Genomic DNA, 18,790 nt, shown 5'->3' on the forward strand with positions numbered 1-18,790 from the left:
CTTGTTGGTCAGCAGCCTAGGCTTCTAGGCATCTCAGCCTGGGTTCCAGGTGTGAGTGAAGGAGCCTCCAGATGATTCCAGTTCCCAGCATCATTAAGTCACCTCCAGCCTCTGGGTTTTTCCAGTTGAGGTTCCAGACATCATGGAGCAGAGACAAGGCATCCCTACTGTGCCCTCTCCAAATTCCTGACCCACAGAAGCCATGAACATAATAAAATGTTTATTTTAAGCAGCTGAGTTTTGGGATAATTTGTTATGCAGCAATAGTAACTGAAAAGTTTAGTTTCCTATGTATCTATAATTTATTGTTTTTGCAACTGGCCAGTACAGGGATCAAAACCTGGATGTTGGTATTATCAACACCATGCTCTAACCAAGTGAGCTAACCGGCCAGCCCTATGTACCTATAATTAATTAATTTGTTCCTAAATTCTCAATCTGGTCAGTCATATTAGATGACTTATCATTCAGTTTTTTTTCCTTAGAGATATTTCTCCTCGAGATATCTGTCTTCCTGTTCCAGTGTGGCCTGGATGCATAGTCATCAGCCTAGAACTTGCTAGGATGACAGACAGTAGAGCATGTCACTTAAGGATGTGGACCCTGTAACTGGACTGCTCAGGTTTGAATCCTGGCTTCACCACTTGCTAGTTCTGTGACTGTACACAAGTTAGTTAATCTCTCTGTGCCTCAGAATTCTCATTAGAGTGGTGCTTGGCACACAGTAAATGTTATTGTTGTTGGCATTATTACTGTTGTCTGCTATTCTCCCCTTCACATTGTCCTGGGAATTCCCATTGCCTCTTGCCCATGTCTAATCCTCTCATTCCTAGATTCCATGTCTTTTTCTTTCTTGGCTACTTCTTAGTCTTGATGGAATACATCACCAACTCCCTGAAAAAAAGGTGCTTGAAAGGTAAGTTTTTCGAGACTTTATATATCTATTTTAAATTGTCTTTAATATCACAATTGATGATGATATGGCTGGCATAAAATTCTAAATTGGAAACAATTTTGAATTTTGAAAGTATTATTCCATTGTCTTGAAGCTTTCAGTGTCACTACTGAGACACCATTCTGATTCTCGATCTTTTGTACAAAGGTTTTCTTTCTCTTCCTGGAAGCATTAGGGTCTCTTCTTCATCCTCATTGTTTTAAAATTTGACAATGATGTGATCTGATGTGGATCTTTTAAAATTCATTATTTAGGGCACCATTTCAATTTGGGAACTGAGGTCCATCAGTTCTCAGAATGCTTCTCTTTTAAAATTTCTTTGTTAATTTTCTCACCACTGTTTTCAGTTTTCTCTTTCTGGGACTCTGAATAGATGTTAGATTTCCTGAAAGAGTTCCCTTAGTTTTCTTATCTTTTCTCTTCTATTTTCTATTGTTTTTGTTCAATTTTCTGGGAAATTTTCTCATTTGTATCTTCCATTCTTGTTTTGATTTAAAGAAAAATTTCTGCAACCATATTTTTATATTTTATAATTCTGATTTCTTGTTCTTGGATTGTCCTTTTTTATACATCTGTTCTTATTTCATAAATTTAATATTTTATCTTGTTGAATACACTGCTTGTAGTGCTTCTGAAAACATCTTTCTTTCCTTGCACTGTCTCTGTTTCCTCTAAGTTCCCTTGTCGTCAGTTTGTTTTTTACTTGTTTTTTCATGGCGGAGGTTTTTCTCAAATGCCCAGTGGTCCACTGTTAACTGCTCTGCTTCAGAGTGAGGTAGTTGGATATTCTGTGCACTTGGACATTCTCAGTCTTGTCAAGGGCTGAGTGTCACTGTAGGAGGACTTCTCATGGATGTGACATGTTTACTAAGGGGGTCCCAAACATCCACATCTGCAGGTCTTTTCTCCTGGGTTTGACAGTTTCTTCAGAAAGGAATCCTTCAGTTTTCTACCTGGTGAATAGGAGGGATTTTAAGCTTGCTGCCAGCATTTTGAGAGCCAATAAGGAAGAGGGTTAGGAGAAGGGGAATTATCTTTTGGAATGCAGATATTCACTTAAGCTCTCTGCTTGAAGTATGGTGGCTATCTCCAACCTCAGCTGTGCCTGTTTTCTTATGTCTACAGCCTCAGATTAACCCAAACAATTACAACCATGAAGTTAAATGACTTCCATGAAGCTTTGGATAAAAAGGTAAGAATTTTTTGTATCAGGGTTTCTGAGTGAAAAGAAAACCAAAAAAGTTCCCTCTCATCTGTTGCCCCCAACCCCCACCCCAAAAGATGGGACATTTACCCAATTCAAGTCCCTGTACCCTTTCCACTTCACCATGCTTTTTTTTTTCTTTCTTTGATAATGCCTCGAACGAGTATTCATTCAGGGTCCAAGTTTGTTCTAAAATAACCCAATGAGCTGACAGACGGAGCTCCTGGAACTCTGCAGCTTGCGCTAGAGTCCACAGATGGGAAATTGCCGTCAGTTAAAGGGTGGTGCTATTACCATAGCCCAATTTTTGAAAGCCTTTAGGAAAAAAAAATCATCTGAGTTAATTAGCATTCACCACAGGCACTAGTTTTGTGTTACAGTATTCTAAGAACTCAGATAGAAAGAAAACACAATAGTATAGTCTCTAAATTTTAAATAATATTTTACCTCTTAAAAATGTAGATTATAAAGAAAGAATTTTACCTGTTATATGAACATGGTCGTATATGGCTGATCCATATAGCCTTAAGTCACCACGAAAGAGGAATTATGTTCTAAAATAAACTAACTACTAATGATACCTAAAATAGTAGTAATTTCATTTTACCTCTCCAATCTGCTTAATCCACAAATCTCTTCCGAGAAACTCCTGATGTAAGACTACAGGAGCTGAGTTTAGATTAAAAGTCATGGAGTCACCGGTCTTTTCTTTGATAAAAGGCTGGAGGTCCGAATTTATCTAGAAGGAGCAGTTAAAAGAGTTAAATCAGAGAAATGTATATACATTAGTATATTTTAGTCATATTCAGAAAGTACCACTTAATGCAGTGAAAAATGAAGCTTCAGGAATGTACTTTTAAGATGTACTTCAATAAGCAAAAGAACATTTTGGATGATTAACAATAACCTTTAAAATTCTTTAGGATTATTTTTCCTTAACAAATTCCTTTTCTATTTCGCAGCAGCCTTTATTTTACTTTTTAAGTTGAAGGGAAGAATTTAGATAAAGATTTAACAAATATAATTATTTAATAAAGTAATCTAAGATTTTATAAAACATGCAAAATACTCATCAGGAAATATTATATAGATATTATATTATGTGTATATATTTTCTCCCCTCATGAGTTACTTAAGTAACATCTGAAAAATACATATTAAATGAAATTTTAAAATTACATATATGTAAAAGCAACAACATAGAAGCTAATTTTGGGACATTTTATATTTCATATGCTATTCAAAAGAATCAGTTATCAGAACTAAAGCTTTCAATTTTATTTAGTATATTTCTGAATTTCATTAACTTTCTATAATTTGTTTTACATAAGAAGCTATTAGGGAACTATAACAAAAATAACAAATATTCTTCCATTCTGTGAATGGCAATATTACATTTTATTTAATAATTTGCAAGAGTTCTTTCAAGAACCCTTTCAGGTGGTAAGAAAAGACAAACATCATAAATATGATTTTAAAAAGCTTTATAAAATTACACAGTACTTACCAATCATACTGTTTATATTACATAATAATCACCATCTATGACTGATAGACTTTAAGCACACAATAAACATTTCTGGAGATATAAAAGCAGCTTATTAAATGGCAAAAGGTTTCTTGTGTATCATTTTAGCTACTTAAGTACTAGAAAAAAATAAAGGGTGTGCAAATACCTTATGACTCATGGCCATGTGCTTCCCATACTGAAATGCCATATCCTGAACCTCAGCATCGTGCTTTGCTAATTCCATTGCAGCTTGGCAGCTCTTTGCTAGTAAGGCACCATGGGAGAGAAAAGCCTGCTCCTTCCAAGTTGATATTCCAATATCATCTGTGATATAGTTTTCCTAAAAATGCAACAAAAGCCAAGATAAAAAAGGCTTTAAGAGTAATTTAATTGTTTCTGTTTTTGAAGAATAAAAGAATAAGAAACGAACTATTCAAAACACTCAGGCTATTGAAACAAGATAGAACTAAAAGATGCTGAACCTCAGCTCTACCTAAAAAGGATGGGGAGGTGGGAGGACTGCTTTTTTAGGGTAATGTGGAAAAAGTGAAAAAAATGTTAAAGTAAAATTTTTTCTGTGCTAGGGAACTTCTATTAAAATACATTCTATAGGATAAGTCAAAAAATAGAAACTTAGACCTCCAAACTAACTCCCTTGTATATTCACATCAGTTCTTGAGTGTTGGTATTCCAAAACACAAGAAGCCTATTGCATATAACTTATGTAAAAATATCAAGGGCATAATAAAGAAACTGCATTCTCTTATAAACAGCTAAAAAGAAAAATTGGAGAGGAGGTAACTCATTGTAATGGTGAATGATTAGATTATAGTATTCATCAAGGTTTATTCACCTAAAAAACAGGCCATAGGGAGGATATAACTATAGCTTACTTAATTTCATCTTTTTAAATTGTGAAAATCATTGTAGTATCTGTAAATAAGTATACATGTACCTACAACATCTAGACCAGTGTTATCTGACAGAAATATAATGTAAGGCACATGTACAATGTAAAATTTTCTAGTAGCCACATTCAAAAAAGTGAAAAGAAACAGGTATAGTTAATTTCAATGACATATTTTATCTATCCCAATATGCCCAAATATAACCATTTCAACATATAATCAATACAAAAATTATTAACGAGATATTTTACATTCTTCGTTTATACTACATTTTTAAAATCAGCATGTATCTTACGCTTACAAAATATCAGTAGCCACAATTCAGTGCCTAACATTGGACAGCTGGGCTCTAGATAGTGGGCCCTCTGAGGACACAAATGATGAAGCAAACATATAAAACAGTGTTCATTTTATCGTATTTCTTTGACACTTCAAACTACCTAGAACCCATCCAGGATTCACTGACCCAAACACTTTTCTTCCTGCCCCCCAAACCATAATCCTTCTCCTTTCACCATTATTTGAGGACAAAATTTAAAATATTAAGAAAACTTAAACAGGGACCATTAAAAGATCAGCTCAGATTTAGCCCCACCTAAGGTCAGAGTCATAAAAGGTAATGTAATGACAGAAGGAGAGAGATTGCAAGATGCTATGCTGCTGGATTTGAAGATGGAGGGGGCTACGAGCCAAGGAATAAAGGTAATAACTAGAAACGGCAAGGATTTTCACCTAGTGCCTCCAGAAGGAATGTAATCCTGCCAACATCTTAATTTTGTGGCTTTGGATCAATAATAATAATAAAAAAAAATTCCCGACCCCCTCAAAGTTTTACTCTTAGTGTTGGTAAGGCTGCAAAGAAACAGGCATCTCAGACATGGCTGTTGGAAGTGGAAACTGGAGGGAAATTTCTATCATCCAATATCTATCAGCTTGATAGGATATCAATTTCTATTATGCAAATATCATCACAATACCTATCAAGATTACCAATGTATTTTCCCTGTGACCCAGGAATCCCACATCCAGGAATCAATTCTACAGATAAACCTATACAGATGTGAAATGAAATATGTTCAAGGTTATAGTATGTTGTTCACAAAGCTGCCAAGGTGGTGGCCAGTTAGCTCCCTTGGTTGGTGTGTGGTGTTATAACACCACGGTTGAGGGTTCAGATACCCGTAAAGGCCAGTCACCAACAAATAGATAAATAAAACACAAGCCAGAACCACACTGGCCACTGGGCTGTTTCTCAGACACTCCAGACATCTTCTCTTTCATGCCTCTGTACTTGCTGTTCTCTCTATCAGACACTCTCCCTGGATATTTGCATGGCTAGATTCCTAACTGCTTTTGGGTCTCTGCTAAAAATTCAACTTATCCTTAGTAGTCCACCTTCCTCCCTCATCATTTCCTGTCTCCTTACGCTGCTTTAAACATTTTTTTCTTGATACTACTGGAGCCCTCATATATTTATTTGTTTAATGGTTCACTGTTTGTCTTCTTCACTAGAATATAAGTTCCATGAAAGCAAGGACTTTCTCTGTTTTGTCCTCTGCTGAATCATTAATATAGTGCATTAGGTGTGCAGTAAATATTTGCTGAAGCTTTTACCTTTCTTGTGGTATCTCTCCCTCTTTTCCACCTTCCTCTATCCTTCCTAATTTGGTCATAATAAAGAGCTGAAATAATTCTCCATTAATGCCTCTCTGCTGCCCATACAATCAAGATAAACTACAGCACAGCATTCCAGGCCTTCCTGTTCTTGCTACCAAGCAATACTTCTAGCCCCACTTGCTACTCAAAATATTCCCTTTGAGGCCTGTATTTCGCCTACACAGGACAATGAGTTGTTTCTTGAATAAAAGATGTACTTTAACACTTGTGTGAATTTTAAAATATTGTTCCTTTGAAGGGAATACCATTTCCTCTCATTCCCTGTCCAGCAAATTGAACATATCTAGTTCAAATACCACTTTGAGGCGCATTCTCAAATACTCCCACAAACATTTTTCCTCTTTATATTAATATTACCTTATTTATATTTCAACATAGCACTTACTTCTCTCAGAATTGTATGATTACTTATATATCTGTTTCCTTAAAGGCTAGACCTGGTCTTAGTCACCTTTATATTTTTTAATCACTTAGGCCATACTTAAGTTTCAACAAATGTTTGCTAAATGAATACAACTGTGTTTATCTGTTGCATTATTAAGTAGTTGTATTTTTTTTTTTTAATTTTAAAAGAAAATGGGTAGATACATTCATATGATGGAATGCTATTCATCAATAAAAAGAAAGGAACTACTGATACATGCTATGCCATGGATAAACCTCAAAAACATTATGCTAAGAGAAAGAAGCAGATGCAAGAGACCACATATTTTCTAAGATTCCATTTATGTGAAATGTAGATTAGTGGTTGCTGGGGCTGGGGGTGGAAACTGTAAATGGGCTTGAGGGACCTTACAGGGGTGGGCGTAAAAATGTTCTAAAACTGATTTATGGTGATGGTTGCGTCACTTGCTAAAGTTACTAGAAATCACTAAATCGCATGTTTGAAATGGATGAATTTTATGATATATAAAATATACCTCCTTAAACTTGTCTTTTAAAAAAGCTAATAAGTATAATATTTTATATTTCTTGGTCTCAAATGCTTATATTAACATTAAAAAACTTATATGACTCTCAATTAACTTTCTGTAGTTTGAATATCATCCTCATTTATTCATACAACAAACATGCATTGAGGTACTATTATAGGTCAGGCTCTCTGCAAAGCAAAATAGATATGATTAGTAAGTAGCCTCTCCTCAAGAAGCTCACAGTCCGCAGAATATATATATATATCAATATAGAGATATTAACATAAACATATCTATATCTAAAGATTATGTAGGTCTCTACCTATATCTTCATCTATATAGATATAGATAATTCTATTTAGAATAATAATTGTAGGATCTCCAATTATCAAAGATTCAGTTTTGTTCATTATATATTTCTTATTATGATTAGGACATTTTATTAATCATCATTTCTAAATTTTAGATTATGCAAGTAATACGTGATCACTGAAAAAAAAATTAGAAAATTCGGATAACCAAGAAACAACTTATGGTCCCCTGAAATCTACTACAATAAGTTAATTGAACCATAAGTTTAAAATTCTGTTCCTAAGTTAATCACAAAATTTATTCCCTGAACATTAAGTTATTACCTATTACGAACTTGGCTACTAACAAAATAAAATCCCTCCACTTCCATCAACTTGCTATATATGTACGAAGAGAGCATGCTCTATGACAAAGGAAAAGTTAATGTACAATTGTAAAATACCAAACTGGTGTAATCAGCACATCTGAACTAGTGTCTTCAGACGTCAGATATATAGAATTGGTGTGAAAGAAATGAATGTAGTCAGAGTAAATAAATTTAGATAGACTTACAGCACCAACTTACATATGTGTGGTTTTTACTGAAGATTTATTATATATAAAAGAAGGATACATTCAATGAATATTTACTTTTGATGGGATTTCCTTTTTTCCAGAAAGGTAATATATGTCAACATACTTATTGAATGAGTGTCAGACAGAAGTACATTGATTTTAAAAAATGTAAGTCTCTCTTCCAGTCAAGATGGCAGAATAGACGGTCCCTAGCGTCACTCTCTCCCACAAATCAACCGATTTAAACTATAAAAACATAACATCAAGTGCATACAGAACGGGGAGATGTCCAGCAGGGGAGGCAGAAGCTCCACGGAGACCACATGCCCTGCGGGCCGCCGTCACAGGATCCGGCAGATAGGCTTCACCGCCGCCACCTGGCTCCATTCACAGCCCAGCCCAGTGCGCACAGAGTGGGGAGATGTCCGGCAGGGGAGGCGGAGGCTCCACAGAAACCACACACCTTGTGGGGCCGCCACTGCGTGATCCAGCAGGTAGGCTTCAACGCAGGCACCCAGCTCCATTCCCAGCCTGGCCTAGTGCGCTTGGAGCAGGGAGACATCTGGCAGGGGAGGCGGGAACTCCAGGGGGACCACACTGCTGCTGCGCGATCCAGCAGCCCAGGCCAATGCGTATGGAGCCCAGAGTCGTCCAGCAAGGGAGATAGAAGCTCCATAGAGTCCTCAACCCTGTGGGGGGGCTGCCGCCACGCGATCCAGTAGCAGGTAGGCTTTGCCGCCACCACCCAGCTCCATCCCAAGCCCGGCATAGCATGCACAGAGCAGAGAGACATCCTGCAGTGGAAGGGGAAGCTCTACAGAGGCCACATGCTCTGCAGTGCCTCCGCGCATCCCAGCAGCCCGGGCGAGAGTGCATGGAACAGGAAGAAGTCCAGCACCGGAGGTGGAAGCTCAGCAGAGACCACACACCCTGTGGTACCGCCCCATGATCCAGCAGCCCAGCAGAGTCCAAGCTGACCAGAGAGGTGGCTCCCTGGAGAGGCCCAACACCCGAGGCAACCACACACGCAAGGCACTAGTGGCCAACTGAGCAGTCACTGAGGTAGCCATACCAAATTGGCAACCACAGCAACATCTTAGTCAGTCAATAGTGTCAAACTTGTGAACTCTGAAACCCCCTGCCACAATGAATAAACATCAAAGAAAAGATACCAGAAATATGAAAAATCAAGAAAGTACACCACCGAAGGATAATAACTCTCAAGCTCTAGATCCTATAGAACAAGAAGCCCTTGAAATGACTCACAAGGAATTTCGAGTGATAATTCTAAGGAAACTGAATGAGATACAAGAAAACTCAGATAGACATCATGATGAAATGAGGAAAAGTATACAGGACCTGAAAGAGGAAATGTACAAGGAAATCAATGCCCTGAAAAAAAATGCAGCAGAACTTGCCGAACTGAAGAGGTTACTCAGCGAAATAAAAAACACAACAGAGAGTTTAACCAGCAGGCTTGCCGAATTGAAGAGAGAACCTCTGAACTTGAAGATGGGCTGTTTGAAATAACACAAGCAGACCAAAAAAAAAAAAAAAAAAAAAAAAGACAAAAGAACCAAAGGCATTGAAGAAAATCTGAGAGAGATATCAGACAACCTTAGGTGCTCAAATATCCGAGTCATGGGTATTCCAGAAAGGGAGGAAAATGGAGACTCCATTGAAAACATATTCAACAAAATAGTGGCAGAAAACTTCCCAGGTATAGGAAAAATCACAGATATTCAGATCCAGGAAACTCAACGATCTCCAAATGTATTCAACCCAAAAGGTTTTCTCCAAGACATGTTATAGTCAAACTGGCAAAACTCAAAGACAAAGAGAGAATCTTAAAAGCTGCAAGAGAGAAGCATCAAATCACCTATAAGGGAGTCCCAATTAGGCTAACATCAGACTTTTCATCACAAACCCTAAAAGCCAGAAAGGAATGAGATGATATATTCAAAATACTAAAAGACAGAGATTGTCAGCCAAGAATACTCTAACCTGCAAGGCTATCCTTCCGAAATGAAGGGCAAATAGTATATTTCTCAAACAAAAACTGCAGAGGTTCACCACCACACGACCATCCTTACAAGAAATTCTCAAGGGAGTACTGGGTTTGGTTCCTGAAAAATAACTACCACTGCCATAAAACCCCCCCAAAAATCAAAACCCACTAGCATAATAAAAATGGCATTCATGAAGAGATAACAAACAGACAAAAAGCTATCTACAACCTAAGGAACCAACAAACACAGAAAACAAACAGTAAATCAGAAAGCAAGGAACGAAAGACACCTAAGACAACCAAACAATAATCAATAAAATGCTAGGAATAAATCAACACTTTTCAATAACAACTCTTAATGTAAAAGGCTTAAATTCCCCAATCAAAAGGCACAGGCTGGCTGGCTGGATTAAAAAGGAGGACCCAATTACATGCTGCCTTCAAGAGACCCACCTCACCCAAAAAGACTCACATAGGCTAAGAGAGAAAGGATGGAAAAAGATTTACCATGCAAACAGAAAAGAAAAACGAGCTGGAGTAGCTATTCTTATATCTGATAAAATAGACTTTAAACTAAAAACCATAAAAAGAGACAATGAGGAACACTACGTAATGATAAAAGGACTGATCCATCAAGAAGACATAACAATCATAAATATGGACGCATCCAATGTTGGAGCAGCCAGATTTATAAAACAAACTCTATTAGACCTAAAGAAGGAAACAGACACTAATACCATAAAAACAGGGGACCTGAACACCCCACTGTCAATATTAGACAGATCGTCTAGGCAAAGAATCATCAGAGAAACACAAGATCTAAACAATACTCTAGACCAATTGGACTTGGCAGATATCTACAGAACATTCCATCCAACAACCTCAGAATATTCATTCTTCTCATCAGCACATGGATCATTCTCCAGGATAGATCACATATTAGGTCATAAATCAAGTTTCAACAAATTCAAAAAAATTGGAATTATCCCATGTATTTTATCAGACCACAATGGATTAAAATTAGAAATCAATAATGAATGAAATTCTGGAAACTATACAAACACATGGAAATTAAACAGCATTCTACTGAATGATATATGGGTCCAAGAAGAAATCAAGCAGGAAATCAAAAAATTTATTGAAACTAATGAAAATAATGATACATCATACCAAAACCTGTGGGATACTGCAAAAGCAGGATTAAGGGGGATATTTATTGCACTAAATGCTCACCTCAGAAGAATGAAAAGATGGCAAGTGAACAACCTAACACTTCACCTTAAAGAACTAGAAAAACAAGAACAATCCAAACCTAAAGTTAGCAGATGGAAAGAAATCATTAAGATCAGAGCAGAACTTAATGAAATTGAAAACCAAAAAACAATACAAAAGATCAATGAATCAAAAAGTTGGTTTTTTGAAAAGATAAATAAAATTGACAAACCATTAGCATGGCTAACAAAGAAGAGAGAAGATTCAAATAACAAAAATTAGAAATGAAAAAGGTGATATTACAACTGATTCATCTGAAATACAAGGAATCATTCAAGACTACTATAAACAACTATGCACCAACAAATTTGAAAATCTGGAGGAAATGGATAAATTTCTGGACACACACAAGCTCCCAAAACTGAACCATTAAGATGTAGAAAATCTGAACAGACCAGTAACAATAAAGGAGATTGAAGGTATTATCAGAAGGCTCCCAACAAAGAAAAGCCCAGGACCAGATGGATTCACAGCAGAATTTTACCAAACATTCAAACAGGAATTGACACCGATTCTTTACAGACTATTCAAAAGATTGAAACAGACGCAAATCTCCCAAACTCATTCTATGAAGCAAACATCATCCTGATACCAAAACCAGGTAAAGATATAACCAAAAAAGAAAACTACAGGCCATAATCCTTGATGAATATAGATGGAAAAATCCTCACTGAAATACTACCAAACAGAATACAGCAACACATACGTAAAATTATTCACCACGATCAAGTGGGATTCATCCCAGGGATGCAAGGTTGGTTCAACATATGCAAATCAATAAATGTGATACACCATATTAATAAAATCAAACACAAGGACCATATGATCATCTCTATAGATGCTGAAAAAGCATTTGATAAAATTCAACACTCATTCATGACAAAGACCCTCTATAAGTTAGGTATAGATGGAAAGCATCTCAACATAATTAACACCATATATGATAAACCCACTGCCAATATCATCCTGAATGGGGAAAAGCTGAAAGCTTTTCCTTTAAGAACAGGCACTAGACAAGGATGCCCCCTCTCACCACTCCTATTCAACATAGTGTTGGAAGTACTAGCCAGAGCAATCAGAGAAGAGAAGGAAATAAAGGGCATCCAGATTGGAAAAGATGAAGTCAAACTGTCCCTGTTTGCAGATGACATCATCCTATATATCGAACAGCCTAAAGCCTCTACAAAAAAAAACTCTTGGAGTTGATAAATGATTTCAGCACAGTAGCAGGATACAAAATCAACACACAAAAATCAGTAGCATTTCTTTTCTCCAATAGTGAACATGCAGAAAGAGAAATCAAGAAAGCCTGCCCATTTACAATAGCCACCAAAAAAATAAAATACTTAGGAATTGAGTTAACCAACGATGTGAAAAATCTCTATAATGAGAACTACAAACCACTGCTGAGAGCAATCAGAGAGGATACAAGAAGATGGAAAGATATTCCATGCTCTTGGATTGGAAGAATCAACATAGTGAAAATGTCCATACTACCCAAAGTGATATACAAATTCAACGCAATCCCCATCAAAATTCCAATGACATTTTTCTCAGAAATGGAAAGAACTATCCAGACATTTATATGGAATAACAAAAGAACACGCATAGCCAAAGCAACGCTGAGCAAAAAAAAATAAAGCTGGAGGCATAACACTGCCTGACTTTAAACTATACTACAAAGCTATAATAACCAAAACAGCATGGTACTGGCATAAAAACAGACACACTGATCAATGGAATAGAATAGAGAATCCAGAAATCAACCCACACACCTACAGCTATCTGATCTTTGACAAAGGCACCAAGCCTATACACTGGGGAAGAGACTAGCTCTTCAGCAAATGGTGCTGGGATAACTGGATATCAATATGCAGGAGAATGAAACTAGACCCATACCTTTCACCATACACTAAAGTCAACTCAAAATGGATTAAAGAATTAAATATACACCCTGAAACAGTAAAATTTCTTAAAGAAAACATAGGAGAGACACTTCAGGAAATAGGACTGGACACAGACTTCATGAATACGACCCCAAAAGCATGGGCAACGAAAGGAAAAATAAACAAATGGGATTATATCAAACTAAAGAGCTTCTGCACAGCAAAAGAAACAATTAACAGAGTTAAAAGACAACCAACAGAGTGGGAGAAAATATTTGCAAAATATACATCTGACAAAGGATTAATATCCAGAATATACAAGGAACTCAAACAACTTTACAAGAAAAAAACAAGCAACCCAATTAAAAAATGGGCAAAAGAGCTAAGTAGGCATTTCTCTAAGGAAGATATACAAATGGCCAACAGACATATGAAAAAATGCTCATCACTCAGCATCCGGGAAATGCAAATCAAAACTGTACTGTGATACCATCTCACCCCAGTTAGGATGGCTAAAATCCAAGTCTCTGAACAATAAATGCTGGCGAGGTTGCAGTTGTTGGTGGGACTGCAAAATGGATGCAGCCTCTATGGAAAATGGTATGGAGGTTCCTCAAACAATTGCAGATAGATCTACCATATGGCCCAGCTATCCCACTGCTGGGAATATACCCAGAGGAATGGAAATCATCAAGTCGAAGGTATACCTGTTCGCCAATGTTCATCGCAGCACTCTTTACAATAGCCAAGAGTTGGAACCAGCCCAAATGTCCATCATCGGATGAGTGGATACGGAAAATGTGGTATATCTACACAATGGAATACTACTCTGCTATAAAAACGAATGAAATACTGCCATTTGCAACAACATGGATGGACCCTGAGAGAATTATATTAAGTGAAACAAGTCAGGCACAGAAAGAGAAATACCACATGTTCTCACTTATTGGTGGGAGCTAAAAATAAATAAATTCACACACACACACACACACACACACACACACACACACACAAAAACCGGGGGGCGGGGAGACATAACAACTACAATTCCTTGAAGTTGATACGACAAGCAAACAGAAAGGACATTGTTGGGTGGGAGGGGGGAGAGGCAGAAGGGAGGGAGGTTTCGGTAATGGGCCACAATAATCAATCACATTGCATATTGACAAAATAAAACTAAAAAAAAAAAAATGTTAGTCTCACTATTCACTGTCACATGCTGTTTTTTGCTCATGTAAGGCTGATTCAAATAACACAGGGAAAAAAACTGAAACTTGCAAGATGTTTGCCCGAGATAGTGGCACTGATGATTTTGCTCAGATATACATAATATGCTGTTCTACTTCATTGTCTGGGAAACATGGACTTTGAGTTGCTTTGCTAATGGTGGTGACACATTTGTATATATCTGTTCACATAAGACCAAAGTGCATTTGTAACAGTGGCTGCTCAGGATTTAAAGGTATTGTGCATGGCCACAGAGCAAAGGCAAACTGGCCCTGGAAGATGTCAAAGCCTCACCTAGAACCTGCCAAGCCAAACTGCTATCTTTCACTCATCAGAAGAGTTTTGGAAACTAAGAAGATAGCTATCTGTGGAGTTAAAAGTGCTTTAAAGAAAGTATGCAAATGCTTCCTATTTTCATGTTTCCTACTTCAGTTTCATACTCTGGGCCACTATCTTTATACAGTAATTTTTTTTTTTTTTTTTTTTGGCAGCTGGCCAGTACAGGGATGGGCCAGTATCTTTATAAATGCAACCTAAGTTTGGGTGGGATGAGAGACAAGACCTAATGTTACATTTCACCATTTTAAATGTCTGCTTTGAATTGTCCTTTTCAACTCCTGTTTTTATTTATTTTCTTAATTGTTCATATTTATGGGGTACAGTGTGTTGTTTCAATACATGCATATATTGTAGTGATTCACTTATGGTAGATAGCTTGCTTATCCATCACCTAAACATTTATCTTTTCTTTGTGGTGATTATGGTCAAGATCCTCTTTTCTAGCTATTTAGAAATATACAATACAGTATTATTAGCTCTGGTCAGCCTAGAACACCACAGCTTATCTTCCTACCCACCTGTAACTTTGTACCCATTAATCTACCTCTTCCCTCGTACCCCACCCCTGGCCCACTTTCTTTCCCAGCCATTGGTAACCATTATTCTATTCTCTACTGCTATAATAACCACTTTTTTTTTTTTTTTAAGATTCCACATATGAATGAGATCATGCAGTATTTGTCTTTCTCTGCCTGGCTTACTTTGCTTAAAATGATCATCTCCAGTTCCAACCATGTTGTTGTAAATGATAGGATTTCATTTTTTAAAAATAGCTGAATGGTATTATCGTGCATATATTCCATAGTTTTTAAAATCCATTTATCTGTTGATAGACATTTAGGTTGATTCCATCTGTTAGCTGTTATGAATAGTACTGCAATGAACATGGGAGTACAGGTGTCTCTTAGATATACTAACTTCATTTCCTTTGGGTATATACCCAGTAGTGGGATTGTGGGTCATAGGTAGGTCTATTTTCAGTTTTTTGAGGAACCTCCATACTGTTTTCCATAATGACTGTATTAGTTTAAATTTCTACCAATAATGTATGAGAGTTCCCTTTTCTCTATACCCTCGCCAGCATTTATTTTGTCTTTTTGCTCTTTTCAACTATTTTGAGAATCTAAACAAGACAGTCAAAACAGTTTACCAGTCTTATTTTTTAAAAAAGTCAAGTATAGGAAATTTTCAATAAATCTTTACATTTAGAGATCAGAAGGAAGCAAGGAGAAGAATGGAATCTACTATTTCCTGGGAGCTAATTACATGATGACACTTTCACATTCTTTAATTATATCAGCCTCAAAAATCTTAAATATTATTATTCCCATTTGATAGGTAAGGACGATTCAAGAATGCATTTTGAGAGACCAGACACTAGTAAGTGGCAGAGATGAATCTCAGGTGTATAGCAATTGAATTCTATTTTGACGAACACATAATAGAAAAACATGCAATACCTGATATCTTTTATAGTTTAAAAGTAGGTTGTATTTAAAAGTGAATGACATATTTCATCTATGTATCAAAAAAAGCACGTAAGCCTGTAAATTAAGCCTTTTAATAATATCCATTGAAGAAATCCAAGAGTCTTGAGCATATAAGTAACAAGATTAGAAGCAGTAGATAAGTATTTTTTCAGGAATCTCAAGGGAGGGGGAAAAAGCATAATATTTTAATAACATCATCTAATAGGATGAAATAATAATTTGCTTTGGTTTATAATTTAATCACATGGGAGATAGTAAAGTAGGTATCTGGAAGCTTTATATCCATGTAAATCATGGGAAAGATTAAGATTTGATAAATGTGTATTGCTAAAGCTACTTTAAAAAAAAATGGTTCTATGTAATAATAATAGAACCATTAAAATTTTACTCACAAATTAGAAAGAAGAGATGCTAAGAAATTCTAAAACCTAAGCATTCTTTGGTCTAGGGCTGGCTAGCCCCTTCCCTTCCTGCCCTCCCCACTAGTCAGTTCTTGCTAGAGTATATTGGAAAGGCCATGATGAAGAGGGGTCAGGATGGAGAAGGGAAGACTATTTTTAGCACAAATCCTTCATACCACCTGGGATGAGGGAAGCTTTGCACAGCTAGAGGGCAGCAGATAGTCTCGGGATGGGTTGCACAGTAGGGGCAGAAGGGAATACTGAAGTCTTTGAGATGAACAAACTGGACAGCACCAAAGGAAAACTTGGCCTGCTTTTAAATGCAGTGTAGGCTGGTGCTTGCCATACCATGTAAATGTGCAACAGATACAACCGAATGGATTTTTGTGTGTGCTTACTATATGCCTGGCACTGTGGATTTGAGAATTAGGCATTATTCCTTGATCTTTAGGAGAAGCTCAGCAGGGGGAAAACAGTAAATAATTATAAAGCAGTTGGGTATGTAAAAAGAGAGCTATACTTACAGTATAGAGAAGAGAGTGAATAGTTCTATTAAGGAAGAGTTAAAGGAGGCTTCAGTGGTGGGACTGTTAGCCGAGCCTGGTTCTGAATAATAAACCGCAATTATCCAGGAAGATAAGGTAGAGGATGACTTTGGGACATCAATATTAATTCTACATTATTAAAACTGTGAAGAAAGTGAAGAAAAGACCAGACTAGCCAGGTGGATAAGAAGCCAAGAGCTTTGGACCTTATCATTTAGGTGTTAGGAAACTGTTTTCAGCAGGAAAGGGCATGACTACATGTGCGACATGGGTGGTTGAGTGCAGTATTCTAGTTGCGCAGAGATGAGGTAAAGTGGTGGCTGGTGGGCATTGAGAGGTAGGCAAATACGAGCTGCTCAAAAGGTGAAACAAGACAGCTTCTTATTGTGGACAGGACAGCTGCTCACTCAGGACCCATTTCCTTCCCTCCACTCCCTTACTAACAAAACCCTAATTTTGTTCAGGTATTCACTGCTTCTGTGAATGATTAATTTAGGAATAGGTACATGGTCCAATTCTAGCCAAAGACATATGAGGGAAGTCTACCAGAAAAATTCTCGAAAAGAGACCCCAGTAGAAATGGGAACTGTTTCCTCTGGATGTTGCTCTGTTGTGATGAGACATACTGAGGACTACTGTAGCCAAATTGCTACCGGCCTGATAATAAATACAACACTAAGGAGGCGAAGGAGAGAGACAGAACCTCGACATTATCGAGTTGTCATGTTAACCATCCCTGCTGCATGACTACACCTATTATTTCCTTACTTTTCTGTCTATTTAATTGGGTTTTCCTTTTTTTTGCCACTGAAAACATTCTGTTGAATTCTCTGTAAGAAGAAACATGTCTACATCAACAAATTACTAAAACATTTTAGGAAGAATTTCCTTATCATGGTGCATTAGTTATCTGTTGCTACATAACAAATTACCCCAAAACTTAGCATCTTAAAACAACAAACATTTATTATTTCACAGTTTCTGAGGGTCAGGCATCCAGGAATGGCTGAGTTGCTGATTCTGGCTCAGGATTTCTCATGAGATTGCAGTCAAGCTTTTGGCTTGGGCAACCATCACATATAGGGGATGGAGAATCTGCTCCCAGGGTTACTCAGGTGGTAGTTGGAAGGAGGCTTTAGTTCCTCACCACACAGGCCATTCCATGAGGCTGCTCACATGACATGGCCGCTGGCTTCCCCCAGCGCAGGTGATCCAAGAGGGTAACATACCCAAGAAAGAAGCTTCACAGTATTTTATAAACCTAATCTTAGAAGTGACATACCATCACTTCTGCTGTAGACTGTGGGTCACACAGATCAACCCCTGCACAATGTGGAAAGGGAAAACATAAGAAATATTAGGAGGGGAGGTTCTTTGGGGGTGATCTGAGAGGGTGGCTACCACAAATGGAGTCTATGGCCAATAGATCTGAACTTTTTTTTTTTTAAAGATGACTGGTAAGGGGATCTTAACCCTTGGCTTGGTGTTGTCAGCCCCACGCTCTCCCAAGTGAGCTAACCGGCCATCCCTGTATAGGGATCCGAACCCGTGGCCTTGGTGTTATCAGCACCACATTCTCCCAAGTGA

The 18,790-nt window shown here is 37.3% G+C and overlaps 2 protein-coding genes across 3 annotated transcripts in view; one reads left to right on the forward strand and one right to left on the reverse strand.

The window, feature by feature from the left end:
* PDSS2 (decaprenyl diphosphate synthase subunit 2) overlaps nt 1-18,790 on the reverse strand; it is a 251,884-nt gene that overhangs the window by 36,967 nt on the left and 196,127 nt on the right. The window contains exons 5-7 of one of the 2 annotated variants that reach the window (XM_063097191.1): nt 3,836-4,009; nt 2,767-2,898; nt 1,823-1,908 (exon numbers count right to left, since the gene is read on the reverse strand). In XM_063097191.1, coding sequence (XP_062953261.1) covers nt 1,897-1,908; nt 2,767-2,898; nt 3,836-4,009 — 318 coding nt within the window. In that variant the 3' untranslated portion in view covers nt 1,823-1,896. Of the gene's footprint in view, nt 1-1,822; nt 1,909-2,766; nt 2,899-3,835; nt 4,010-18,790 lie in introns of those variants that run through there. The other variant, XM_063097190.1, reaches the window with a different exon arrangement.
* Nucleotides 1-18,790, forward strand: part of LOC134379123 (uncharacterized) — a 245,507-nt gene that overhangs the window by 29,459 nt on the left and 197,258 nt on the right. The window lies entirely within an intron of this gene.

This window comes from Cynocephalus volans, chromosome 5 (genome assembly GCF_027409185.1).
Source record: "Cynocephalus volans isolate mCynVol1 chromosome 5, mCynVol1.pri, whole genome shotgun sequence".
Taxonomy (NCBI): Eukaryota; Metazoa; Chordata; class Mammalia; order Dermoptera; family Cynocephalidae; genus Cynocephalus; species Cynocephalus volans.